General features: G+C 49.6%; 1 protein-coding gene across 1 annotated transcript in view; it reads left to right on the plus strand.

The window, feature by feature from the left end:
* tubgcp3 (tubulin, gamma complex associated protein 3) overlaps nucleotides 1-22,449 on the plus strand; it is an 83,471-nt gene that overhangs the window by 56,243 nt on the left and 4,779 nt on the right. The window contains exons 19-21 of the mRNA XM_055636607.1: nucleotides 575-706; nucleotides 4,055-4,195; nucleotides 16,733-16,849. Of these exons, the coding sequence (XP_055492582.1) occupies nucleotides 575-706; nucleotides 4,055-4,195; nucleotides 16,733-16,849 (390 nt within the window). The remainder of the gene's footprint in view (nucleotides 1-574; nucleotides 707-4,054; nucleotides 4,196-16,732; nucleotides 16,850-22,449) is intronic.

The following is a 22,449-nucleotide window of genomic DNA, read 5'->3' on the forward strand; positions in this document are numbered from 1 at the left end:
ACAATAAGACTGGTCGGAGAACTGGGGATGGGATGGAGAGAGAGAGAGAGAGAGAGAGAGAGAGAGAAAAAGCATGGGGTGACTTGGAAGTTAGAGAAGTCAATGTTCATACTGCTGGGGTGTAAGCTACCCAAGTGAAATATGAGGTGCTGTTCCTCTAAATTGAGCTGGCCCTCACTCTGACATTGGAAGAGACCCAGGACAGAAAGGTCAGTGTGGGAATGGGGGGAGTTAAAGTGTTGAGCAACCAAGATGTCTGGTAGGCTTAGACGAACTGAGCGGAGGTGTTCAGCAAAATGGTCGTCAATGCTGCATTTGATCTTGCCGATATACAGGAATCCACACCTGGAACAGCGGATACAGTAGGTGAGGATGGAGGAGGTGCAAGTGAACTTCTGCCTCACCTGGCGGGGTCCTTGAACTGAGTCAAGGGGGGAGGTCTAGGACATGTGTTGCATCTTCTGCGGTTGTAGGGGAAAGTACCTGGGGAGGGAGTGGTTTGAGTGGTATGGGATAAGTTGACCAGGGAGTTGCGTTGTATTTTATTGCACCTAAGGTTAAATGTATCCTGCAGGTGTTAGAATGTTCCTGGGATGAGCTGTGGAATAAGATGCAGCAAGCACAGGATCTTGATCACATCACTGCTGCTCATGAAGCTTTCCTTGACACAATAGTATCCCAATGTCTGTTGGACAGCAAATCTGAAGTAAGTGATGTTTGCTTAATATGCTTTGATTCTAACTTTTTTTTACTGCTTCGGATTTGCAAAGAGGAAAGCATGTCAATTTTGGGAAGGGTCCAATCCTATCTTTATTTTTCAAATGTATTTATAGGATGCACTGTTCACTGGCAAACTAACTGATTACACCTCTTATTACACTTGAGAAGCTGTAAGGAGATATTGCCATGAACCACTGCATATGTTCTGATGAGGAACTTCATTCGGTAATGTTGGGAAACTAGTTCCAAGATTTAGGCCCATTGCAATGATGGAAAGACAACATCTTATTGTCCGAATAGAATGTAACTTTTAGGAAATACTAGATCCAGTGCAGATCCAGATCTGTTCCCCCAACGTGCGGATGTGGAGGGGGGGGGGGGGGGGGGGGATGTGGAGACGGCATGCAGCGTCACACACACTAACTATCTCACCCCCGCACTCACGCTAATTACCCCCCTTGATATTATATTAATACTATTAATTTGCTCCTTTTACCCCATAAACACCCTATCTACTGACGCATAGCCCCCAACTTGCAGTCGCATCTAGAGAAGGGGGGGGGGGGGGGGGGGGGGGGGGGGGGGGTAGAGAGTGAGGGAGAGAGAGGGAAGGGCAGAGACAGAGAGAGAGGGGCAAGAGGGGAGAGGGGGTGGAAAGGACGAGAAGAGGGAGGGTGGGTGAGCTTGGATAGGAGGGGAGGAGAGAGAGAAGTTGAGAGAGAGGGTGTGCTGAGAGGGAGGTGAGGTGGGGAACAGGGAGGGGGAGGTAGGGGGGAGGGAATATGGTAGGGGGTGTGGAGGGGAGGGGGTTTAGAGGAGGGAGGGTGTGGAGGGGAGAGAGAGGAGGGGAGAGGGGGAGGGGAAGGGGCAGAGAGGGGGGAGAGGGGAAAGAAAGGGGGAGAGAGAGGGTGTGCTGAGGGGAAGGGGAGAGGTGGGGAGCAGGGAGGGTGGAGGGCAGGGGGTTTAGGCGAGGAATGGTGGGGGAGGGGGGGAAAAAAAAGGGGAGGGGGAGGGGTGAGGAGGAGAGAGGGGGGGAGGAGAGAGGGGAGAGGGGGAGGGGAGGAGAGAGAGGAGGGGGAGAGGAGAGCGTGGGGAGAGGGGGAGGGAAGGAGAGAGGAGGGGGCAGGAGAGGAGGAGAGGGAGAGGGGGGGAAGAACATAAAAAACATTTTAGAACCAAAAAAGACACATTCTGCAAGCATTGTAGAACCAAAAGAGACACTTTTGCAAACATTTTAGAACTAATAAACACTTTTTGCAAACATTTTAGAACCAATAGACACATTCTGCAAGCGTTTTAGAAGCACTAAGGACACATTTGAGTAGACATGTGTTCAGTGTTATTCACAGCTCAGAGAAACGTGACCCTCGGCCTTCCTCCAGCTTGCAGACACTGATTGAGGCACACCACTTCCTGGTTTTATAGTCCCTCCCACCTGCCGCCAGCAAGGGCAGCAGAGAGAATGGGGAATTTTGTAAAATCATTAATATCTCTGTCATTTTTCATCGACGGGAAAAATCCTCGGCACAAATACGGCGGAGGGGGGCTCTGAGCAAGGTGGCCAAAAATGATGGCCGTAGGTGGCAGCGTTCTCTCGGAAATCGCAGCACAGATGGCCAACCCCGGTCAAGAACAGACTTTTAGTAATATAGATTACAAGAGAAGGTGTTCTTGTGGCCTTTGTCTACTACTTATAGAGTTTGTTAGTGATAAGGAACTGCAGAGCAAAAGAAGAACTACGGGGCACAGAGGAGACGTGGATGAGTTATTCATCTATGACAGCAGGAAGGGGCGGGGAGAGCACCATTTTTACTAAAGAAAGATCATCTTGGATCCTAGAATGGAAAGCCTCATTTTGGGTGCAGATGCAGCAAAGACAGGGAAATTGAGACTAGGGAGGTGTAGTCTGCAAAAGGTAGGGTGGGAGGTCCTGATAACTGGGACTAAGTGGGTTCATAATGAAGTTTATCGCAGGGTTTACCGTTGTTGCCGAGATTGGAATGTGCTGCTGAAAAAGTCTTGGTGAGGTGCCGTGGAACATTCTGTAGATGGCGAGTGCAGTATGTGCAGTGCTGGGGAGAGAAAATAGTCAGTTCAGTTTAATTTATTGTCACATGTATCGAGGTACAGTGAAAAGCATTTTGTTGCGTGCTAACCAGGCAGCAGAAAAGCAATACATGATTATAATTAATCCATTTACAGTGTATAGACACATGATAAGGGAATAACTTTTAGTGCAAGGTAACGCCAGCAAAGTCCAGTCAAGGATAGTCTGAGGAACATCAAAGAGGTAGATAGTAGTTCAGCACTGCTCTCTGGTTGTGGTTGGATGATTTAGTTGCCTGATAACAGCCGGAAAGAAACTGTCCCTGAATCTGGTGGTGTGCGTCACACTTATAAACCTTTTGCCTGATGGGAGAGGGGAGAAGAGGGCTTGCTGCTGGTCTTGCCGAGGCAGCGTGAGGTATAAATGGAATCGATAGGTTGGTTTGTGTGATGGCCTGGGCCTCATTAACTGGGCTAATGGAAAATACTTCTTCACACTATTGACATATGGAAACATAGAAATTAGGTGCAGGAGTAGGCCATTCGGCCCTTCGAGCCTGCACCCCCATTCAACATGATCATGGCTGATCATCCAACTCAGTATCCCGTACCTGCCTTCTCTCCATATCCCCTAATCCCCTTAGCCACAAGGGCCACATCTAACTCCCTCTTAAATATAGCCAATGAACTGGCCTCAACTACCCTCTGTGGCAGAGAGTTCCAGAGATTCACCACTCTCTGTGTGAAAAAAGTTCTTCTCATCTCGGTTTTAAAGGATTTCCCCCTTATCCTTAAGCTGTGACCCCTTGTCCTGAACTTCCCTAACATCGGGAACAATCTTCCTGCATCTAGCCTGTCCAACCTCTTAAGAATTTTGTAAGTTTCTACAAGATCCACTCTCAATCTCCTAAATTCTAGAGAGTGGTGTCATAGAGTCATGCAACACGGAAACAGGTCCTACCTTCCAACCCGTTCATGCAGCCCACAATGCCCATCTAGCTACTCTAATTTGTCTGCATTTGACCCATATCTCCCTACACCATTCCTGCCATGTACCCCTGTCCAAGCGTCTTTAAAATGTTGTAATTGAAACTGCCTCAACCGCTTCCTCTGGCATCTCATCCCATACGTGCACCAGCCTCTCTGTAAAGGTTGCTTGTGAAAGACCCTAAGTGGACATTTCCAGGTTTTAATCTCCCAAGTGTTTGTGGCTAGCAACAAAATTACCTAACTGTCAATGGAAATAAATGCAAGTTTCTTCTGATTGTTCTATTCGTTTCTATTTAAGGAGCTCTTAACTCAGCTTCGTGCATTGTTTGATCGAATCCTGGAGTTCCAGAGTGCACAAGAGTCCATGTATCACTCGGCCCTTGAGGAGTTGCATCAGCGGCTGAAATACGCAGAGCTAAAGAAGGAAAGACAGGCAGAGGTATGAAAGATATGTTGCTGAAGACATTGCATCATGTCAGAATTTACAAACAACAGGAAGTAAATCGTTAACAATAACAAACATCTAGACTGGATCTATAACCAGCACCATTTATGTAAGAAAGATAAACACAAAATGCTGGAGTAACTCTGGGTCAGGCCGCATCTCTGGAGAAATTGGATGTGACGTTTTGGGTCAAGACCCTTCTTCAGACACGTCTAAAGAACCTATCCATAGCAATGTTACAAAATTTTGGAATTTTTAAAAATCAAGTCTGCAATTTATCCCATCAGATAAGGCATAAAAAGAACTTTAATTTGACACCTAATTCGCTTTCATATCTTCAGTATTAAAAACGTTATGACCATTTTCACACTCTGAAATTAGCATCTTGCTTTTCCATTGACTTAACACAAAAGCTGTGATCAAGGACAGTCAAAAGCCCATAAATTTCTTAAAATGTAAGAGAAACTGAATGAAATGTTCAGTTATTATAGATTGAAGCATTCTGAAACAAATATGAAACAATCTTACTTGGATGACCTGAAATTAAAGCATATCATTAGTTAGTTACCCAATTGTAGCTAATTACAAAATTCAATTACTAGATCGACACATCTATCCATTTCTTAAGAAAAAGTTAACATTTTTAAATAGCCTAAGTGTTCAAATAACATTCACACAATAATTCACAATATAACATGATTTTTAAATATCATGGTCATGAATTTATAAGCCAAATGGAAGGAATTTAGTGTTTAATTCCCGTAAATTAATGGGCATTTAAATCATCTTGCGAGTGGGTTTTTGTGGAACGCGCTGGTTTGGAACGTTGCGGTTGCGGTGAATTTAAACCTCATATCGGCAGGAAAAATACTGCCGGTTCGTATATTTACATAATTACATTTTTGCAACGTGAAATTTTGATTAAAGGCATCCTTAGAAGCAAGTTTATATATAAAATAAACTGCTTTCCTTTACCTGTCCCGTACATGAAATCCGTCCCCGTTGTCGGCGTTGACGGCTTTAGAAGATTATTTTTAATTTAATTTTTAATTTATTGTCACATCGTAAAATATTCAGTGCAGTTTAAAAGAAACTTAATAAAACAGCAGTCGAAGCGATTATTCTTTAGCAGCTAAACAGCCTGACAGAAATCGATTTGATTAGGCTAGAGAAACAAGGCATTTTAAACCCGCCCCCCTCTCAAAGGCGGCAAAGTCGCGCACACGGGCAGCGACATCTGCAGCGCTGCTGAAGGTAAGTTTTGTAACATATCTACTATCCATTTTCTCCAGAGATGCTGCCTGACCCGCTGAGTTACTCCAGCATTTTGTGTCTAGCTTTGGTATAAACCAGCATTTGCTGTTTTTTTATTTTTATTACCATTTATATCTGCCTTTTTTCACATCAATGTATCCCAACATTTTTTTCCAATTTGTTTCCCGAATTTTCACATAATTGGCAAAGATGGCATTTTATGTTCATTCTGGATGAACCCTCAGGAAGATGTTGAAATAAGCATGGAAATTGACGAGTAGAAACCGAGCATGGGAACTGGGGTTCGAGCAAGTCGGAAGGGCGTGTAGCAAACATTACCTGGAGTTTGCTGCACAGGGATCTCCAAATGGTCTGAAAGCAGGTTATAGGAGTTTTACTGTATTTGGTCAATTAAAATCTCCCACCATTACTTCCCTAGACTTCAGATATTTAGAAGTCATGTTGCTCACAATAGAATGCCCATTCTCTGCAGTGATGGCTCCAATATTATGTAGCTGATGTTTTATTGTTAATGGGGGATGTAAAGGAATCTAGTCTGACACACTATAACCTTTACTGTAGTCTTTAATATAGCACATGGCACACACGTCCTAGTACTGGCTGCACCCAGCCTTCAGACGTACCAGGACAAAAATGGGAGGAGGAGAAGGGAGGAGATCACAGTTATACTGATGTGAGAGGGTGTGTTAATGGTGATGAGGTAGCTACATTATAGGTTGCATGCATAAACCATCTACATCCTTTCCCATACAATTTAAACAAAGTTATAAGAACAGCAGGTTGATTATACAGGACCTGCAAAACTAGGCAAAGTCTCTGTAGCGATCCGGAGGTCTGACGATCCGACCCGAGCGGGTGCGCACAGCACCCTCACCCTCCCCATCCGAAAGCAGAGAGGGCAGACCGGAAACAGGAGCAGGGGAGAAAGAGAAGGGCAGCGGGGACCCCGGCAGCAAGGGGGACCCGGAAGGAATGGGAGAACCAGGAGAGAGAGGAGGGGAGGAGCGGGCAGCAGGCGGAGAGAGAGAAAGACGCGCAGGAGGAGAGCGGATCGGAGAACGGGAGGGGTTACAGGCATGTTACGGGCAGGGGGCACGTTATGGGCGGGGGGCACCGCAGGCGGAGGCGAGTAAGGGGCAGCAGGAGGAGGTTTCGGCTCCAACAGGTGCTGGCGGCTGCGCCGGTAGACAGTGCCCTCATAGTCCACCAAGTAGGAATGCGGCGAATCGTCGACCCCCACCACGGTAGCGAGCTTGGAGAAACCGGTGGACGTCTGCAAACGGACGACCTGGCCTGGTAGTAGTGGGGAGAGAGGACGGCTGGACTTGTCGTGGGAGCGGCGTTGCATTTCGTGCTTCTGAGCGATGCGCTGCTGGACGGCAGAAGGTTGCAGGACCCTGGGCACCAGAGCCTGCTGTGCAATCGGCATCGGCGGGCGAATGACACGGGACATAAGCCTTTGGGCAGGCGATTTAATCGTACAGTCTCTGGAAATGTTCCGAAGGTTCAGCAACCCCTGGTAGAAATCACCGTTAGAGAGATAGGACTGTTCAAGCAGGTGCTTGGCACTGCGCACAGCACGCTCAGCCAGGCCATTGCTCTGCGGGTACTCTGGACTGCTGGTGTAGTGGTCGAAGTTCCACTTTGTAGCGAAGGCTTTGAACTCAGCGCTGGTGAACTGGCGGCCGTTGTCAGTCTGTAGCCGGACAGGAGATCCAAACGTGGCGAAGTGGCGACGGAGCTTGCTGATGACCATCTCCGAGGTGATGACGGGGAGAAGGTCCACCTCGAACCAGTTTGAGTAAGAGTCCACCAAAACAAGGTACTGTTTCCCACGCCATTCAAAGATGTCGGCAGCCAGTGAGGACCAAGGCATGTCGGGGGCAGGCTGTTGTAGCAGCGGCTGACGCTGCTGATGCGGGTCAAGAGAATTGCAGTCCGGACAGGAGGCCACTCTGGCCTTGATGTACTTCGCCATGCCAGGCCAATAGTACTGTTCCTGGGCATGCGAGACAGTGGCGTCGGCCCCCGGATGCCCCATGTGGGCAGCATTGTAGTACAGGTCGTAGAGGGAGGCAGGGACGACAACCTTGTGGCCTTTGATGATAATGCCATCGATGAGCACCAGCTCATCACGAACCAGGAAGAGGGGTGAACGGCAGCAGGTAAAGAGGTGCGTCTGGCAGGCCATCCGCGCCTGATGACAGCGGCAAGCTGTTGAAGATCGGGGTCGTCAGCGGTGTGCGCAACCAGGCATTGGAGCTGCTTAGAAGGGACAAAGTTCACGTTCAGCACCTGCAGATCATCTTGTTCAAAGGGGTGCTGGTCGCGTGTGGTCCGGGGGGCCCGGGACAGGGCGTCAGCCACATGCATCTCGGTGCCCCTTTTGTAGACGATTTTAAAGTCAAAACGCTGCAGCTGCAGCATCATCCGCTGCAGCCTTGCGGGAGCAACGTGAATCGGTTTGTTGAGGATCGTTACCAGAGGTTGGTGATCCGTTTCGACAGTGAAACGGTTGCCAAAAAGGAAGTCACGGAATTTCGAACAAGCGAACACAACCGCCAGCAGCTCCTTCTCAATCTGCGCGTAGCGCTGCTCCGTGTCCGTCATGGTCCTAGAGGCATAGGAGACCGGCTGCAGAGAACCATCATCATGCGGCTGCAGACAAGCAGCACCCAGGCCAAAACGTGAGGCATCACATGTCACCACCACGGACGCTTTAAATCGAAGAACAACCGCAGAGTGGGAGTGCTGATTAACTTTTTCTTCAACAGGTCGAAAGCCTGCTGGTGGTGTGGGAACCAGGACCAGGCAATGTCTTTTTTAGTCAGCTGTCTCAGGGGTGCGCTCAACTCGCTGAGGTCTGGAATGAATTTCCCCAGGCAGTTGAGCATGCCCAGGAATCGCTGTAGACCAGCAATGTCAGTGGGCGCGGGCAGTTCAGAGATGGCGCTCGTCTTTTGCGGGTCGGGCTTCAACCCTTTTGCTGTGAAAATGTGGCCAACGTACTGGACTTCGGGTACACGAAAACGGCACTTCGACGGATTCAGCTTGAGATTTACCTGCCTGGCGCGGTCAAGGATTCTGCGGAGGTTACGGTCATGCTCAGCCACATCTCTGCCGCAGACCAGGATGTCGTCCACAATAATCGCGCAGGGCAGACCTGCAAACAGTTGCTCCATGGAGCGCTGGAATACCTCGCTGGCGGAGTTGATGCCGAACGGCATCCGCAAAAATTTGAACCTGCCGAAGGGTGTACCGAAGGTTGTTAAGTCAGAGGAGCGTTTGTCCAAGGGTATTTGCCAAAACGAGCTCCTGGCGTCGAGGACAGAAAACACCGTTGCTTGTCCGACTTGGGCAGCGACGTCTTCAACGGTCCGCATTGGGTAGTGGGGCCGCTTTATAGCCAAGTTTAAGTCTTTGGGGTTGATGCACACCCGTATCTCATTCTTTCCTTTCTTCATTGTAGCGACCATCGTGGAGACCCACTCGGTGGGCTCGCTGACTGACGCCAGAACACCCATATCAACCATGTCCTTGAGCATAGCCTCTACCTTGTCCTTCATGGCGAATGACACTCTGTGCGGCGGGCGAATGACAGGCATCACGGAGGGGTCAGTTGCAATCTTGTACACTAGCGGCAGCTTCCCCAGCTTACCGTCAAAGAGGTCCGGGTACTCGGATAGCGGGTCCATCACGGCATGAACTTCGTGAACTGTCCGGTCGAAAGACACCAGACCGAGATCCTGGCAGGTCTGGTTGCTCAGCAAGGTGACACAGTCGCAATCCAGAATAAAGAACGACAGGTTACAGGATGATTTCTGCAGCACACAGTGGAAAGAGGCCCTCCCCACAGGTGTTAGTTCCTCTCCCCCATAGGCGCGCAAAACAGAGCGATCGGGAGTCAACAGCTCATTATTTCTTATCTTGTTGAACAATGATGTTGACATAACATTCACTTTTGCGCCCGTATCTAACTTAGCAGAGAATGACTTGTTACGTAACGAGCACAGAAGGATCAGGGAGGCTGGAGAGGCTGTGAAGGAGAGTGTAAACACTGGACTCTCCCATGGAATATTCGAGCGCTGACTCGTGGGCAGTGTCTGCAGTAGATTGAGAGTCCATTTCACTATCAACTTGCTGAAGGTTGTTTAGGATTTGCCTGGTAGCTGGTGGAACTTTCCCACGGGAACGGCAGGCTGCAGCAAAATGATTAAATTTCTTACAGAAATTGCAGGATTTTCCGAAAACCGGGCACTGAGACTGAACGGGGTGGGCATAGTTGCAATTCGGACACTTAGGTGCCCGCGGGTCCCGAGATGGACGGGCGGGTCGCGGTGTAGGGCGGGAACCGTCCTGCGAACGTCGTGGCCCTGTAACACCAGTCAGATTGACAGCGCGGCTGTCCAATCCCCTCGCCCCATGTGTAGGGGTTACCACCTCAGCGATGCGACACGCATGCATTGCCTGAGTCAGGGTCAGGTCAGGTCTTTGCAGCAAATCAGCACGTAACTTCTGGTCTAACATGCCAGTAACTAGAATGTCCCTGGTGAGCTGATCACACATATTTTCAAGACGGCACCACTGAGCAAGATAGCGCAGGTCAGCAATGAAACACTCGACAGGCTCGTCAGGCTGTTGCTTCCGCGTGAAGAACCTGGACCGCTCCAATATGCGGTTGGAGGGCAGGTCACAAATCTCGTCAAATTTACGTAAAAGACATACCGGGTCGTCGGCAGACTCAGCGGGCACAGCGACCTGGCCGTTAGCATCCAGGACCTCTGGATCATAAACGAAAGCTCGAGCTCTCTTCATGGCATCTGGACCTGCGAGATTAAGCAGGAGGGAGGCACGGACCGCAGCAGGGTCGTTTCTGTGCGCAATATTAACGTAGTGAGTGTAGTCCATCACAAACGTATTCCATCGCTCCGCAATGTCAGCATCAAAGACAAGGGGAGAGGGTTTCCTGCACGAGGAGGCCATCAAAACTGATGAGGAACACCGGGCAAATTGTAAAATAAAAACCGGCAAACGGGAGACGCGAGTCTAACTAACTATCTGACACCATGTAAAGGAATCTAGTCTGACACACTATAACCTTTACTGTAGTCTTTAATATAGCATATGGCACACACGTCCTAGTACTGGCTGCACCCAGCCTTCAGACGTACCAGGACAAAAATGGGAGGAGGAGAAGGGAGGAGATCACAGTTATACTGATGTGAGAGGGCGTGTTAATGGTGATGAGGTAGCTACATTATAGGTTGCATGCATAAACCATCTACAGGGGATGATGGCACTGCTTTTGAAAATAATGAGAAGATGATTGGAGTCTCCCTTTGGGATGGTTATTGACAGACCTCGTTTTAGACGAGCTGAATTTTGTCAAGATCGTTGCTGCATGCAGGCACATACTCCATTATGTAAAATGGGTGGGTGACAGGTAGAAAAGATGCATCCCCGTCCAGGTAAGAAAAACGGTTTTCCCTGTAGATCAGTGTCACACATGTTGTCACTGTGTTTGTTTTGTTCAAACAAGACATTCTGTCAATTCACTCGACCATGAGAACCTGCTCTTGGAGCACTCTCAACCAGCTCCCACGGATTTGCAAGCTGCTAGATTTTGATTTGGATGTTCACTCCCTGTCTGATCTACCACATAACATCAAGATCCCAGGGTGGCTTCGCTCGTTAATTGCAATAATTTTTTCCTGAAAGTTGATACCGGCGGCAGGTGCAACGTTATGTATTTATCTGAACTGAAAAAGATACAAAAAACAGAGACTATCACTCCTACGGCTGCCTCCCTTCTCCCATTTGCAGGAGGTCTAGTGCACCCTATCGGTCAAGTTGAGTTATGCTGCTGTTTTTACACACATGTCCACAACCTGAATTTCTATGTTGTTCGTGAGAATGAGCCATCCCTGCTTGGTGTTAAGTCCTATCATGACCTGGGACTGGTCTCTTTCAGCCCTTCTGTTTGTCATCTGACTACAACCTGTGACTTTACTCAACAAATCCTGACACAATACAAACCTATATTTGACGACAAGCTGGGCAGGTTGCCTGTTAAATACACAATTACGATTAACACTGAGTTACTTCCAGTTGCCCGTCCAGTAGACAGGATTTCCCATGATATGTGGGACCCTGTACAAAGTGAACTCAACAGAACGGTGTCTCTGGGTGTATTTGCCACCATCGCAGACCCTTCTGGGTCTCGATCATGGTTGTGGTGACAAAAAGGTAAGCGCCAGCTTACCCTCAAAGACACTGTTTGGACCTGGCATGAACAACAGCAGAGGGCGTTCGACACTCTTAAGCAGCAGATGTCTTGTGCTCCTACTCTCGCTTATTTTGATCCTAAACGACTGGTCACACTGACGTGGCGCTTCACAACACGGACTTGGCACTGCATGCCTTCAAAATGACGGTAGCGGCAACAAGTCTGTCGCCTAAGCCTCGCGCACCATGACTGACACAGAACAACGCTACGCCCAAATTGAAAAGGAGCTGCTAGCGGTCGTTTTCACCTGCAAGCAATTTATCTTCGGATATACAATCACGATTGAAACTGGCCACCAACCTCTGGTTAGCGTCTTTAGCAAACCGATTCATCCCTCTCTAGGACACTTGCAGCGGAGTGCAACTTCAAAACTATGACATTGTTCTGACCTACAAACGTGGTAAGGATATGCACCTGGCTGGCACTCTCTCGCGTGCACCCCAAAAAACATGCGAGGATCCGCCCTCACCAGATGACAACTTTATCATAAGACTGTGTCTTTTATTCCCTCGTCTTGTGTGGAGGACCTGGTTGCCCACACTGCTGCTGACAGTACCTTACGGTCGCTTGCCTCCATCATTCAGCGTGGCTGGCCGGACAAGCACTACAATGTACCGCTGCCATTTCGGCCCTTTGCCATCCGCGATGAGCTAGTACTGCAGGATGGCATTATCGTAAAAGGCCACATTCCTGCTTCGCTGCACAGCAAATATTTTAACGCTGTTCATGCAGGGCACCCAGGCGCTGAAGCCACTGTCCTACGAGCAAAAAACATATTTTACTGGCCTGGTATGGCTGAATACATCCTCGAGAATGTGGCATCCTGTGCAGTGTGTAACAGCTTGGCACCTCATCAACAAAAGCAACCACTTCTCTCACACCCGGCTCCTGCCCTCCCATGGTCTACAGTGGCAACTGACTTATTTGAGTGACATGGCAAGCAGTACCTGGTACTTGTAGATTCGTATTCCGGCTGGTTTGACATCGATTTTCTTAGCAGCCCCACTTCTCACGGGGTAGTTTTAGAACTCGCTCACCGTTTTGCAGACCACGGAGCTCCTTGCATACTGCTGTCTGATAACGGCAGACAATTTACTAGCCAACACTTCAAAGAGTTTGCTGCACGCTGGGGTTTTCGCCACATCACCAACAGCCCTGAATATCCACAGTAGAATGGGCTGGCTGAACAGGCTGTCAAGAGTGCCAAGCTCATGGAACGATCCCACAGAGTTAATTCTGACCTGCTCAACCTACGCAACATCTCTCGCGACCCCATCTTGGGATCACCAGCTCAACGTTTATTGTCAAGACAGACCCGAGCCACGGTGCCTGTGGAAGATCAGGCATTGATCCCGCAGGTGGTCCCACCTTCGGAAGTCCAGTCCAGTCTGCAACAAAAGCGTGACATTCAAAAACAGTGGTATGACAAAACCAGCAGGCCGCTGCCACCATTAACCAATGGGCAGGTGGTTCGTTTGCAAACTGACAAAGGACATGCCCGTATCGGGGTAATTTCTGGAACTGCCTCTGAGCCACGCTCATATTTGGTCAGTGTTGATGGCGGCACCTACAGACGTAACAGACAACATATCCTGCCTGTGAATGAGCAGGCTCCACCTCTGTATTATCCAGACCGTACAAGTGTACTTCCGTCCACGTCCAGCGGCATCGGTCCGCATGTACCAGCACAACAACCCACTTCTGAAACGGCTGCTCTGCCGATGGCGACGCCGCCTCTGCCTGTGCCAAAGTCCCCTGTTTCATCACCGGGAATGCTGTTTCAATCTCTGCCACCAGTTATGCCATCAACTCTGTCCCTGGTGGGGAAGAACGGAGAAGGTTTATATCGCAGACATGGTGATCGTCTTTGCAAGCCCACCGTGAAGTACCCGGGCTATGTTTGACTTTCCTCCAGCTTATCAATTGCTATGCATGCCTTATTTAGTCAATGGTTTTGTACTGACATTTAATTCTTTAAGAGGGAGGAAGTAGATCAGTGTCACTCATGTTATGAGTCATACTGTAGCTCCGCCCACAGGTTTAATAGAAAGCCATTTTCCCCTTCTCCAGTCTTGACTCGTGTGTTAAGATGAAGTTACCTATACTGTATTGCTAATAAAAGTCTTTGGAGCTTACTGTTCATGAGTTAAGTCATTAGATCAACAGGTTCCAACAACACCCTATTCCTCCACCACCACCTCCCACATATAAGACATGCTGAAAAATATTAAAACATACATTTAGACGCACTAAAAAATAACTAAGAGGCAAAAGGAATGACGAGCTGCTGCCGAGGCAGCCACTCCGGTGGCGCCACCTGATGCACATGTAGCCTCCATTTTAAATGCTGTATTTTCTCCTCACATTCAAGATGGCGGCGCTGGCTTAACAGCTGCGGCCCACCTGCAGTCCGTCTGTTTTTTTTCTTTCGTTTTGTTCCTTGTCATGTTTTAGTTAATTTTGTTTTATTAAGTTGTGTATGTATGTGGGTGGGGTGGGAGAAACATGCTTTGGCCTCTTCCTTCGGGGGATGCGACTTTTTCTTCGGTCGTATCCCCCGTCTCCGTCTGCGCCGAGGCCTAATGGCGGAGCTGGCGGCAACGGAGCTGTAGCGGCGGCAGCAGCGGCGGAGACCGGACTCGGCACCGAAGCTGTAGCGGCGGCGGCAGCAGCAGCAGCAGCAGCGGAGACCTGACCCGGCACCGAGGCTGTGGTAGCGGCGGCGGCGGCAGCAGCAGCAGCGGCGGAGACCTGACCCGGCACCGAGGCTGTGGCGGCGGCGGCGGCGGCAGCAGCAGCAGCGGCGGAGACCTGACCCGGCACCGAGGCTGTGGTAGCGGCGGCGGCGGCAGCAGCAGCAGCGGCGGAGACCTGACCCGGCACCGAGGCTGTGGTAGCGGCGGCGGCAGCAGCAGCAGCGGCGGAGACCTGACCCGGCACCGAGGCTGTGGTAGCGGCGGCAGCAGCGGCGGAGACCTGGCTCGGCACCGAGGCAGCAGCGGCAGCGGCGGCAGCAGCGGCGACCTGACTCGGCACCGAAGCTGTGGCGGCGGCAGCGGAGACCTGACTCGGCCTCTGAGCTGCGGCGAGGCAGCGACCACCCGCGGAGTTTGAACCGTCGCCTCGGCACAGAGGGAGAACAAAGAGGGAAGAGCCAGAGACTTTAAGATTTTGCCTTCCACCACAGTGAGGAGGTGTTTGGTGAACTCATTGTGGTGGATGTTAAATTTGTGTTGATTGTGTGTTTTTGTCATTTTTTAAATTATATGTATGACTGCAGGGAAACAGAATTTCGTTCAGACCGAAAGGTCTGAATGACAATAAACAAATCTAATCTAATCTAATCTAAAACATCTCCTACCAAGTTCAAGTTGGTCAAGTTCAGCAATGAGTCTTAAGTACCAATAGTTTACTTTGGGATACAGTACCATTTTTCTTTCCTAAATCGGAGCATGAGAATAAGATTCCAATTGAACAAAGCTGATGCAAGGGATTTGTCGCAGATTGAGGATTGTTATTGCTTTTATCTGTTCCCAAGACTTCATCAATAGCAGCCCTTTCTGCCAACTCTTCCAAAATTGCCATTGATTATATCATTCCATTAAGGCCTATAGTATATTGATGTGTGCAAAATGGATGTTGTAATTGTAGAAATGAAATGAGCTTTTCATTGAATGCATAGCTCTTTGGCTCTATTCATTACAAATTCAATTATTTTAATAAATTAACTCTTGCAAAAACACTTTCTGGTGCAAGCTGCCATACCCTTAGTGTGTCAGAAGACAATATTTGGAGGATTATACTGCTTGTTCTGCCACTGCAGATATGGTAAAATGTGTTGAACATTGGAACAATGATATGAACATTGAATTCTCCAATTTTATATACGCTCTCACAATCATAAACTGCCCCTCTCCCCAGACTCCTACCTATTTCACCCCTCCACTCCCCCGTTCCTATCTCCCATTGTTCTTCACCCCCCACCCTATAACATCAGTCTGAAGAAGGGTCTGGATCCGATCGATGTTCATCCATGTCTTGGCCCAATCCACCTATCCATGTTCTCCAGGGATGCTGCTTGACTTACTGAGTTACTCCAGTACTTTGTGTCCTTAGTTTAGAGATACAGCATGCAAACAATGCCTTCGGCCTACCAAATCTACGCCGACCAGTGATCCCCGCACGCTAACACTATCCTACACACGCTAGGGACATTTTACAATTATAGCCAGCCAATTAACCTATAAACCTGGAGTGTGGGAGGAAAAAGGAGAAAATGCACGCAGATCATGGTGAAAACGTACAAACTCCGTAGTCAGCATCGAAACCGGGTTTCTGATGCTGTAAGGCAGCTACTTTACGCCGCTGTTCATCGTGCCTTTTGTATATTAACCAGCTTCTGCAGTTCTGTTTTTCCCTCCCCTGATTCTACCAGATGCGTATTTCCAGCATTTTCTGTATTTACAAGGAAGAGGCTGCAATGTTCTAGTTTGGAGAGATGCTGTCAGCTGAGACATTAAACAAAACTCTTTTCTTCTGAGGAAACGGGGCTAATGTTTCTGGTTGGAGGCCCTTCGACTTGAAACGTTAGCTATTTGTTCCAGCCTGACCTGTTGAGTATTTACAGCATTTTCTATTTTCATTTCAGTGTTAACATGGTATTGATTGGGGGAGGAAATTCACAGAGGGTTTGGATTGGAAATTAAGTTGAAGATTGGGAGTAGTGGAGTAGTGGGCGATCAAGTGTGGGAAAGGTTGTGCTGAGAAATAATTGACCTGCTGTTTCGAAGAACCACAAGGTGACAGAGGGAAAGTAGCTTTTTTTTCTCTCAATGCAATACATTTGTACTCTTGATAGAATATAAATAAAACGATTTATTCCCTGAAACATTTTATAACATATCAATATCTTGAAAAGTATTTTGAATTATTTGTGTCTCCATTAATTTTATTTTTATTCTTCCATTTAGGGCAAATGGGGGACAACAACAGCTGATGAAGATGCGGAAAATAAGAGAATTCATGAATTCCAGCAGCTAATTCCGAAGATGTGTTCCCAAATACGTGTGTGCTCGCATTTTTACCAGGTACATGATTCTATTCTGCATCATAGAATGTATTGGAAGTACACTGAATAAAGCACTTCAATCTCTAAGTTCAAATCTGAAGAATAGATGACCTACACTTATTAATGGAAATATCATGAAAATTATTTATAATTTATTCTCCAATCATTCAACATTTTATTGAACATTTGCACGTGTCATCCTGATTAACTATTTGTGCAAGGCATTTTCATATTTTTCCCTGCTTAAGTTCTAACTGGATTATATCCCAATTTATAAATTTTGGTAATTTAGTGGAGAAATAAATACATTCGGAAGCATCTATGGGGGGAAAAATGTTTCGGCAACTGAACTATCATCAAGCTGTAATTGTTTTGCCAAATGGTTATTTATAACTGTCTCCATTATATTCCATAGACTATTTGCGCAGCATTAATAGATCAAAGGCACTGAGTAGTGGCTTGCCGATCTTTACAGGATAGCAACTCTAAGGCTATTGCATAGGTCAAGGCTCATCACCAGACAGATTACAGAACAGAGGCCCACTATATTACGAAGATAGATACAAAAAGTTGGAGTACCTCATTCCTGGAGAGAAGGACTGGGTGACATTTTGTGCTTGACCCTTCTTCACCACAGGTCTCCAATTTTCCAATACAAAGTGTACCTTTGTGAAGGCCACAGTTCACCAGCTCACTGGTTAAAGGAGGTTGGTTGCTCTCTCTCTCTCTCTCATTTCCAGAGCTGCCGCCTCCTCCTCCTGCACTCCAAGGGCGACTACAGGATTCACAATATGTCATGTCCCCCCCTGACTGCACAGAAACACAGGCGTGAGACTCCACCACCGCCAACAATGTCATTGCCATACCTAACGCGCCCAAGAACTATTTATTTCACAATTCTCTCTCTTTTTTAAATTCTTGTATTTACAATTCTCAGCTTCAAAAAGCAACTCGGGTGTCGGGTTCTCGTTCACGCCGCTCGCGTTGCCTCTCCGTCCCTTTAAGACCTGGGCGGAATTACATGAAATATTCCAGACTCGAAAAGGCCCCAACACAATCAATTCCAGAACATTGGCCAAATCGAACTAAACGCCACTCTGCGAGCGGGCAGGGTAAAACTACACATTGCATGTAAACACATTGAACGGAACTGTCTCTTGAGTTTAATGTTGACAATAATATGCCAAGAAAAACAATGCAAAAATAAGTGTATGAGATAAATTGTTTAAGAAGGAACTGCAGATGCTGGAACAATCGAAGGTGGACAAAATTGCTGGAGAAACTCAGCCGATGAGGCAGCATCAATGGAGCGAAGAAATGGGTGACGTTTCGGGTCGAGACCCTTCTTCAGACTATAAGATACATTGATGGGGTAGTAGACAATCAACCCCTTTTTTCCTGGGGTGGAAATGTTAAAGACTAGAGGACAGACACAACATGCTGGAGTAACTCAGTGGGTCGGGCAGCATCTCTGGAGAGAAGAAATGGGTGACGTTTCTGTAAAATGACTTACTGCACACACAAGTCTTTTCACTGTAACTGTTTATTAACTGAGAGTTAACACTAGGCTGTAGCTGTCCGTGGTCATCACTGGAGCTAGAGAGCGAGCTAGAGGTGGGGACACTACAATGGGGAGTGGTTAGTAATGGGGAGGTCACTATGGTTAAGGGAACATGCACTGATCTACATCCTTCCTCTTAGAAACAAAAGCATGGCAGGTACTATACAGAGTGACCACGGCTCATACGCTACGAACACCAACCGCACCGGCAACAGTACAACACTATGCGAGCTCCCCGTAGCGGACAGGCGGCTTGACCAGCCGGCCAGAGCGGGTACGTAAGCCGCCCTCCTCCTCATCGTCGGGAACAGAAGGGACAGCAGCCGGGGGATCGGCAGGAGAGGCGGGCGGAGGAGAACGCGGGGCTCCGGGCGGAGAAACAGGCTTGGCAGGCGAGGCAGGTTTGACGGGCGAGGCCGGCTTGACAGGCGAGGCAGGGGAACGGGCGGACAGTTGTGAGGGTAGGGTGCGCGGCATGCGAGGTGTGGTCGGGGCGTGATGGGCAACGGGAGTTCGATAAGAAATGGGGGGGTGGGAAGGATCCGCGGGAGGCGGAGCGGGCTCATTCACAAGCAGCAGGTGCTGGCGGGAGCGACGGTAGATAGCTCCCTCGTAGTCGACGAAGTAGGAGCGCGGAGAACCGGCGTCGCCGACTACGACGGCCAGGCGGTAGTGGCCAGAGGGAGACTGCATACGGACAACCTGCCCCGGGAACAGACGTGGAAGGGGCTGGGCGGATCTGTCGAAGGAGCGCTTCTGGATCACCTGTCTCTTGATAATGCGCTCAGTGACAGTGGCAGGATTCTGTACAGAGGGCTTGAGGGACTGCTGGGAGACCGGCAAGGGAGGTCTGGTGGTGCGTGACATAAGGCGCTGGGCAGGGGAACCGAGCGCGGGGTCGCGGGAAATGTTGCGGAGGTTGAGCAGGGCAAGGTGGAAATCAGCACGGAACAGGCGGCAGTGTTCCAGCAGCTCCTTGGCGCTACGTACGGCCCGCTCAGCAAGTCCGTTGCTTTGAGGAAACTCGGGGCTGCTGGTAATGTGGTGAAAGTTCCAACGGGCAGCAAAGGTTTTAAACTCGTCGCTGGAGAATTGGCTGCTGTTGTCGGACCGGAGGGTCACCGGGGAGCCGAAGGTGTAGAAGTGGTGGCGAAGCTTCCCGATGACAGCGGCAGAGGTGATGGAGGTCAGCTGATCGACCTCGAACCAGCTGGAATAGGAGTCCACCAGGACCAGGAAGTGCTTTCCGCGCCACTCAAAGAGGTCGGTGGCAACGGCCATCCATGGGAGCTCTGGAGCCGGCGGCTGCAGGAGAGGCTGGCGCTGCTGATGGGGGTGCAGGGTGTTGCAGGCAGCGCAGGCGGAGACCCTGTCACGGTTGTCCTGAGCCATACCTGGCCAGTAGAATTGGCTCTGGGCCTGGGATAAAGTAGCTTCCACCCCAGGGTGGCCGCTGTGAGCAGTCTGGAAGTAATGATCCCGCAGTGCGGCAGGCACCACGACTTTGTGACCCTTTACCACCACGCCGGCGTGAAGCACCAGTTCATCGCGAACGAGGAAATAAGGTACAGCGCCAGCAGGCAGTTCGGAGCGACGGTCAGGCCAACCACGGCGGATAACGTCCGCAAGTTGTTGCAGGGCAGGATCATCAGCAGTGTGTTGCACCAGAGACTGCATCTGCTGTGAAGGAACAATGTTGACGTTTAGTACCAGAAGATCCGAGGATTCGTACGGGTGGCGGACAACGGAAGGCAGCGGAGCACGAGACAGGGTGTCAGCTACAAACATGTCTTTGCCCTTACGGTAGACGATCTGGAACGTGAAACGCTGGAGCTGCAGCATCATGCGCTGCAACCGGGAAGAAGCAACATGGATAGGTTTATTCAGGATTGTCACCAACGGCTGGTGGTCAGTCTCGATGGTGAAAGAGTTGCCGAGGATGTAGTCTTTAAACTTGGAGCAAGCGAAGACCACGGCAAGCAGTTCTTTTTCAATCTGGGCATATCGCTGCTCGGCAGGGGTCATGGTGCGTGAAGCGTAGGAGACGGGCAGCTGAAGGTAGTGAGGAATGAGGAGCGTTCGTCCAGAGGGATCTGCCAGAAGGAGCTCTTGGCATCCAGGACAGAAAAGACAGTTGCAGGGCCGACCTGTGCAGCAACGTCCTCCACCGTCCGCATGGGGTAGTGGGGGCGCTTGATGGCAAGGTTGAGGTCCTTGGGGTTGATGCAGATCCGGATCTCGCTTTTGTCCTTCTTGGCGGCGACGACCATGGTGGAGACCCACCTGGTGGGAGCGCTCACCTCCTTGAGGATGCCCATGGTCACCATATCGCGCAGAGTAGACTCCACGCGGCCCTTCATGGCAAAGGAGACGCGGTGTGCCGGCGGTGTGCCGGTCGACAACAATCTTATAGTCGCAGGGCAGCTTGCCCAGAACGTCATCAAAGCGGTCGGGGTACTCGGTCAGTGGGTCCATGGGGGCCTGCACCAGGTGAATGCTGTGGTGGAATGAGACTAGCCCCAGGTCCTGACACGCACGGGCGCCCAGCAGGGTGACGTTGTCAGAGTCTAGAAGGTGGAAAGTGAGGGGCCGAGAGGTCTCTAGAACTGTGCAGATAAGAGTTGCCTTTCCCACGGGAACCAGGACGCCCCCCCCCCCGTAGGCATGGAGGCAGGTGTCGCCAGGAAGAACTTTCTCACCAGATCTGATCTGCTTGAAAAAGCTTATTGACATAACATTGGCGAAAGCGCCAGTATCGACCTTGGCTGAAAAGGAATGGCCGTTCACAGTAACATGCACAGAGGGATCCGTAATCAGAGCAGGTGCACCCAAGAGTGAAAAAATAGTTGGATCTTCATGGGAGGGGAGTGCATCAGAGTCTGGGAGCTCCTCCAGCTCGTACTGAGAAAGCAGAGCGCTATCAGGGAGTGCAAGGTTGTTTAGATCGGCGAGGTTGTTTAGACTCCTTCTCGGAGCAGGGACGGGCTTCCCACGGGAACGGCAGGCGGCAGAAAAGTGGTTGAGTTTGCCACAGGAAAGACAGGTCTTGCCCTGTGCGGGGCAAACGTTTGAGGGATGTGCTGTAAAATGACAGTTAGGGCAGCGGCGCGGGACAGTCGAGGTGGCGACCTTTATGGGGAGAGCCGCGGGGTTTCGTCGTGTAGTCAGGCGACCGGCTTGACCGGTGAAGTTAATGTCCTGGGAAGCCTGTCTGGACACGGAACCAACGGCTTCGGACATGCGGGCAGCATACATAGCATCCCGCAGTGTCAGATCGGGTTTCACTAGGAGCTGCTCACGCAGTCTATCGTTGCGGAGACCATTAACCAGGACGTCCCTAATTAATTCGTCAGGGGTGATTGTGTCAAGGCGGCAGCGCTGAGCCAGGTGATGCAAGGCGGCAATATAAGCGCCGACATGCTCGCCTGGCAGCTGCTGCCTCTGGAAGAATTTGAAGCGTTCTATGATGTTGTTGGTGGGTATATCACAGAGGGCAGCGAACTTAGCGATGAGACATACCGGGTCGTTACGGTCCTCTCCGGCGGCGAAATGGAACGATGCATATTGATCCATAGCTGCAGGTCCCGCGAGGTTGAGCAACAGGTGAGCCTGTACAGCAGGAGTGGCATCAGGATGGGCAATGGCAATGTAGTGTTCGAAATCGCGCTGGAACACGGTCCAGCGATGGACAATGTCCGTGTCGAAGACCAACGTGTCTGGTCGACGACAGGAGTGGGACATGATAAAACGAACGGAGGGAAGGACTGGGAGAAAGAAATAAGAAAATAAAAACCGATAAACAGGAGACGCAGGTCTACCGCTGTGACACCATGTAAAATGACTTACTGCACACACAAGTCTTTTCACTGTAACTGTTTATTAACTGAGAGTTAACACTAGGCTGTAGCTGTCCGTGGTCATCACTGGAGCTAGAGAGCGAGCTAGAGGTGGGGACACTACAATTATACTGGAGACAATGGGGAGTGGTTAGTAATGGGGAGGTCACTATGGTTAAGGGAACATGCACTGATCTACAGTTTCGGGTCAGTCTGAAGAAG

This window comes from Leucoraja erinacea, chromosome 6 (genome assembly GCF_028641065.1).
Source record: "Leucoraja erinacea ecotype New England chromosome 6, Leri_hhj_1, whole genome shotgun sequence".
Classification (NCBI taxonomy): Eukaryota; Metazoa; Chordata; class Chondrichthyes; order Rajiformes; family Rajidae; genus Leucoraja; species Leucoraja erinaceus.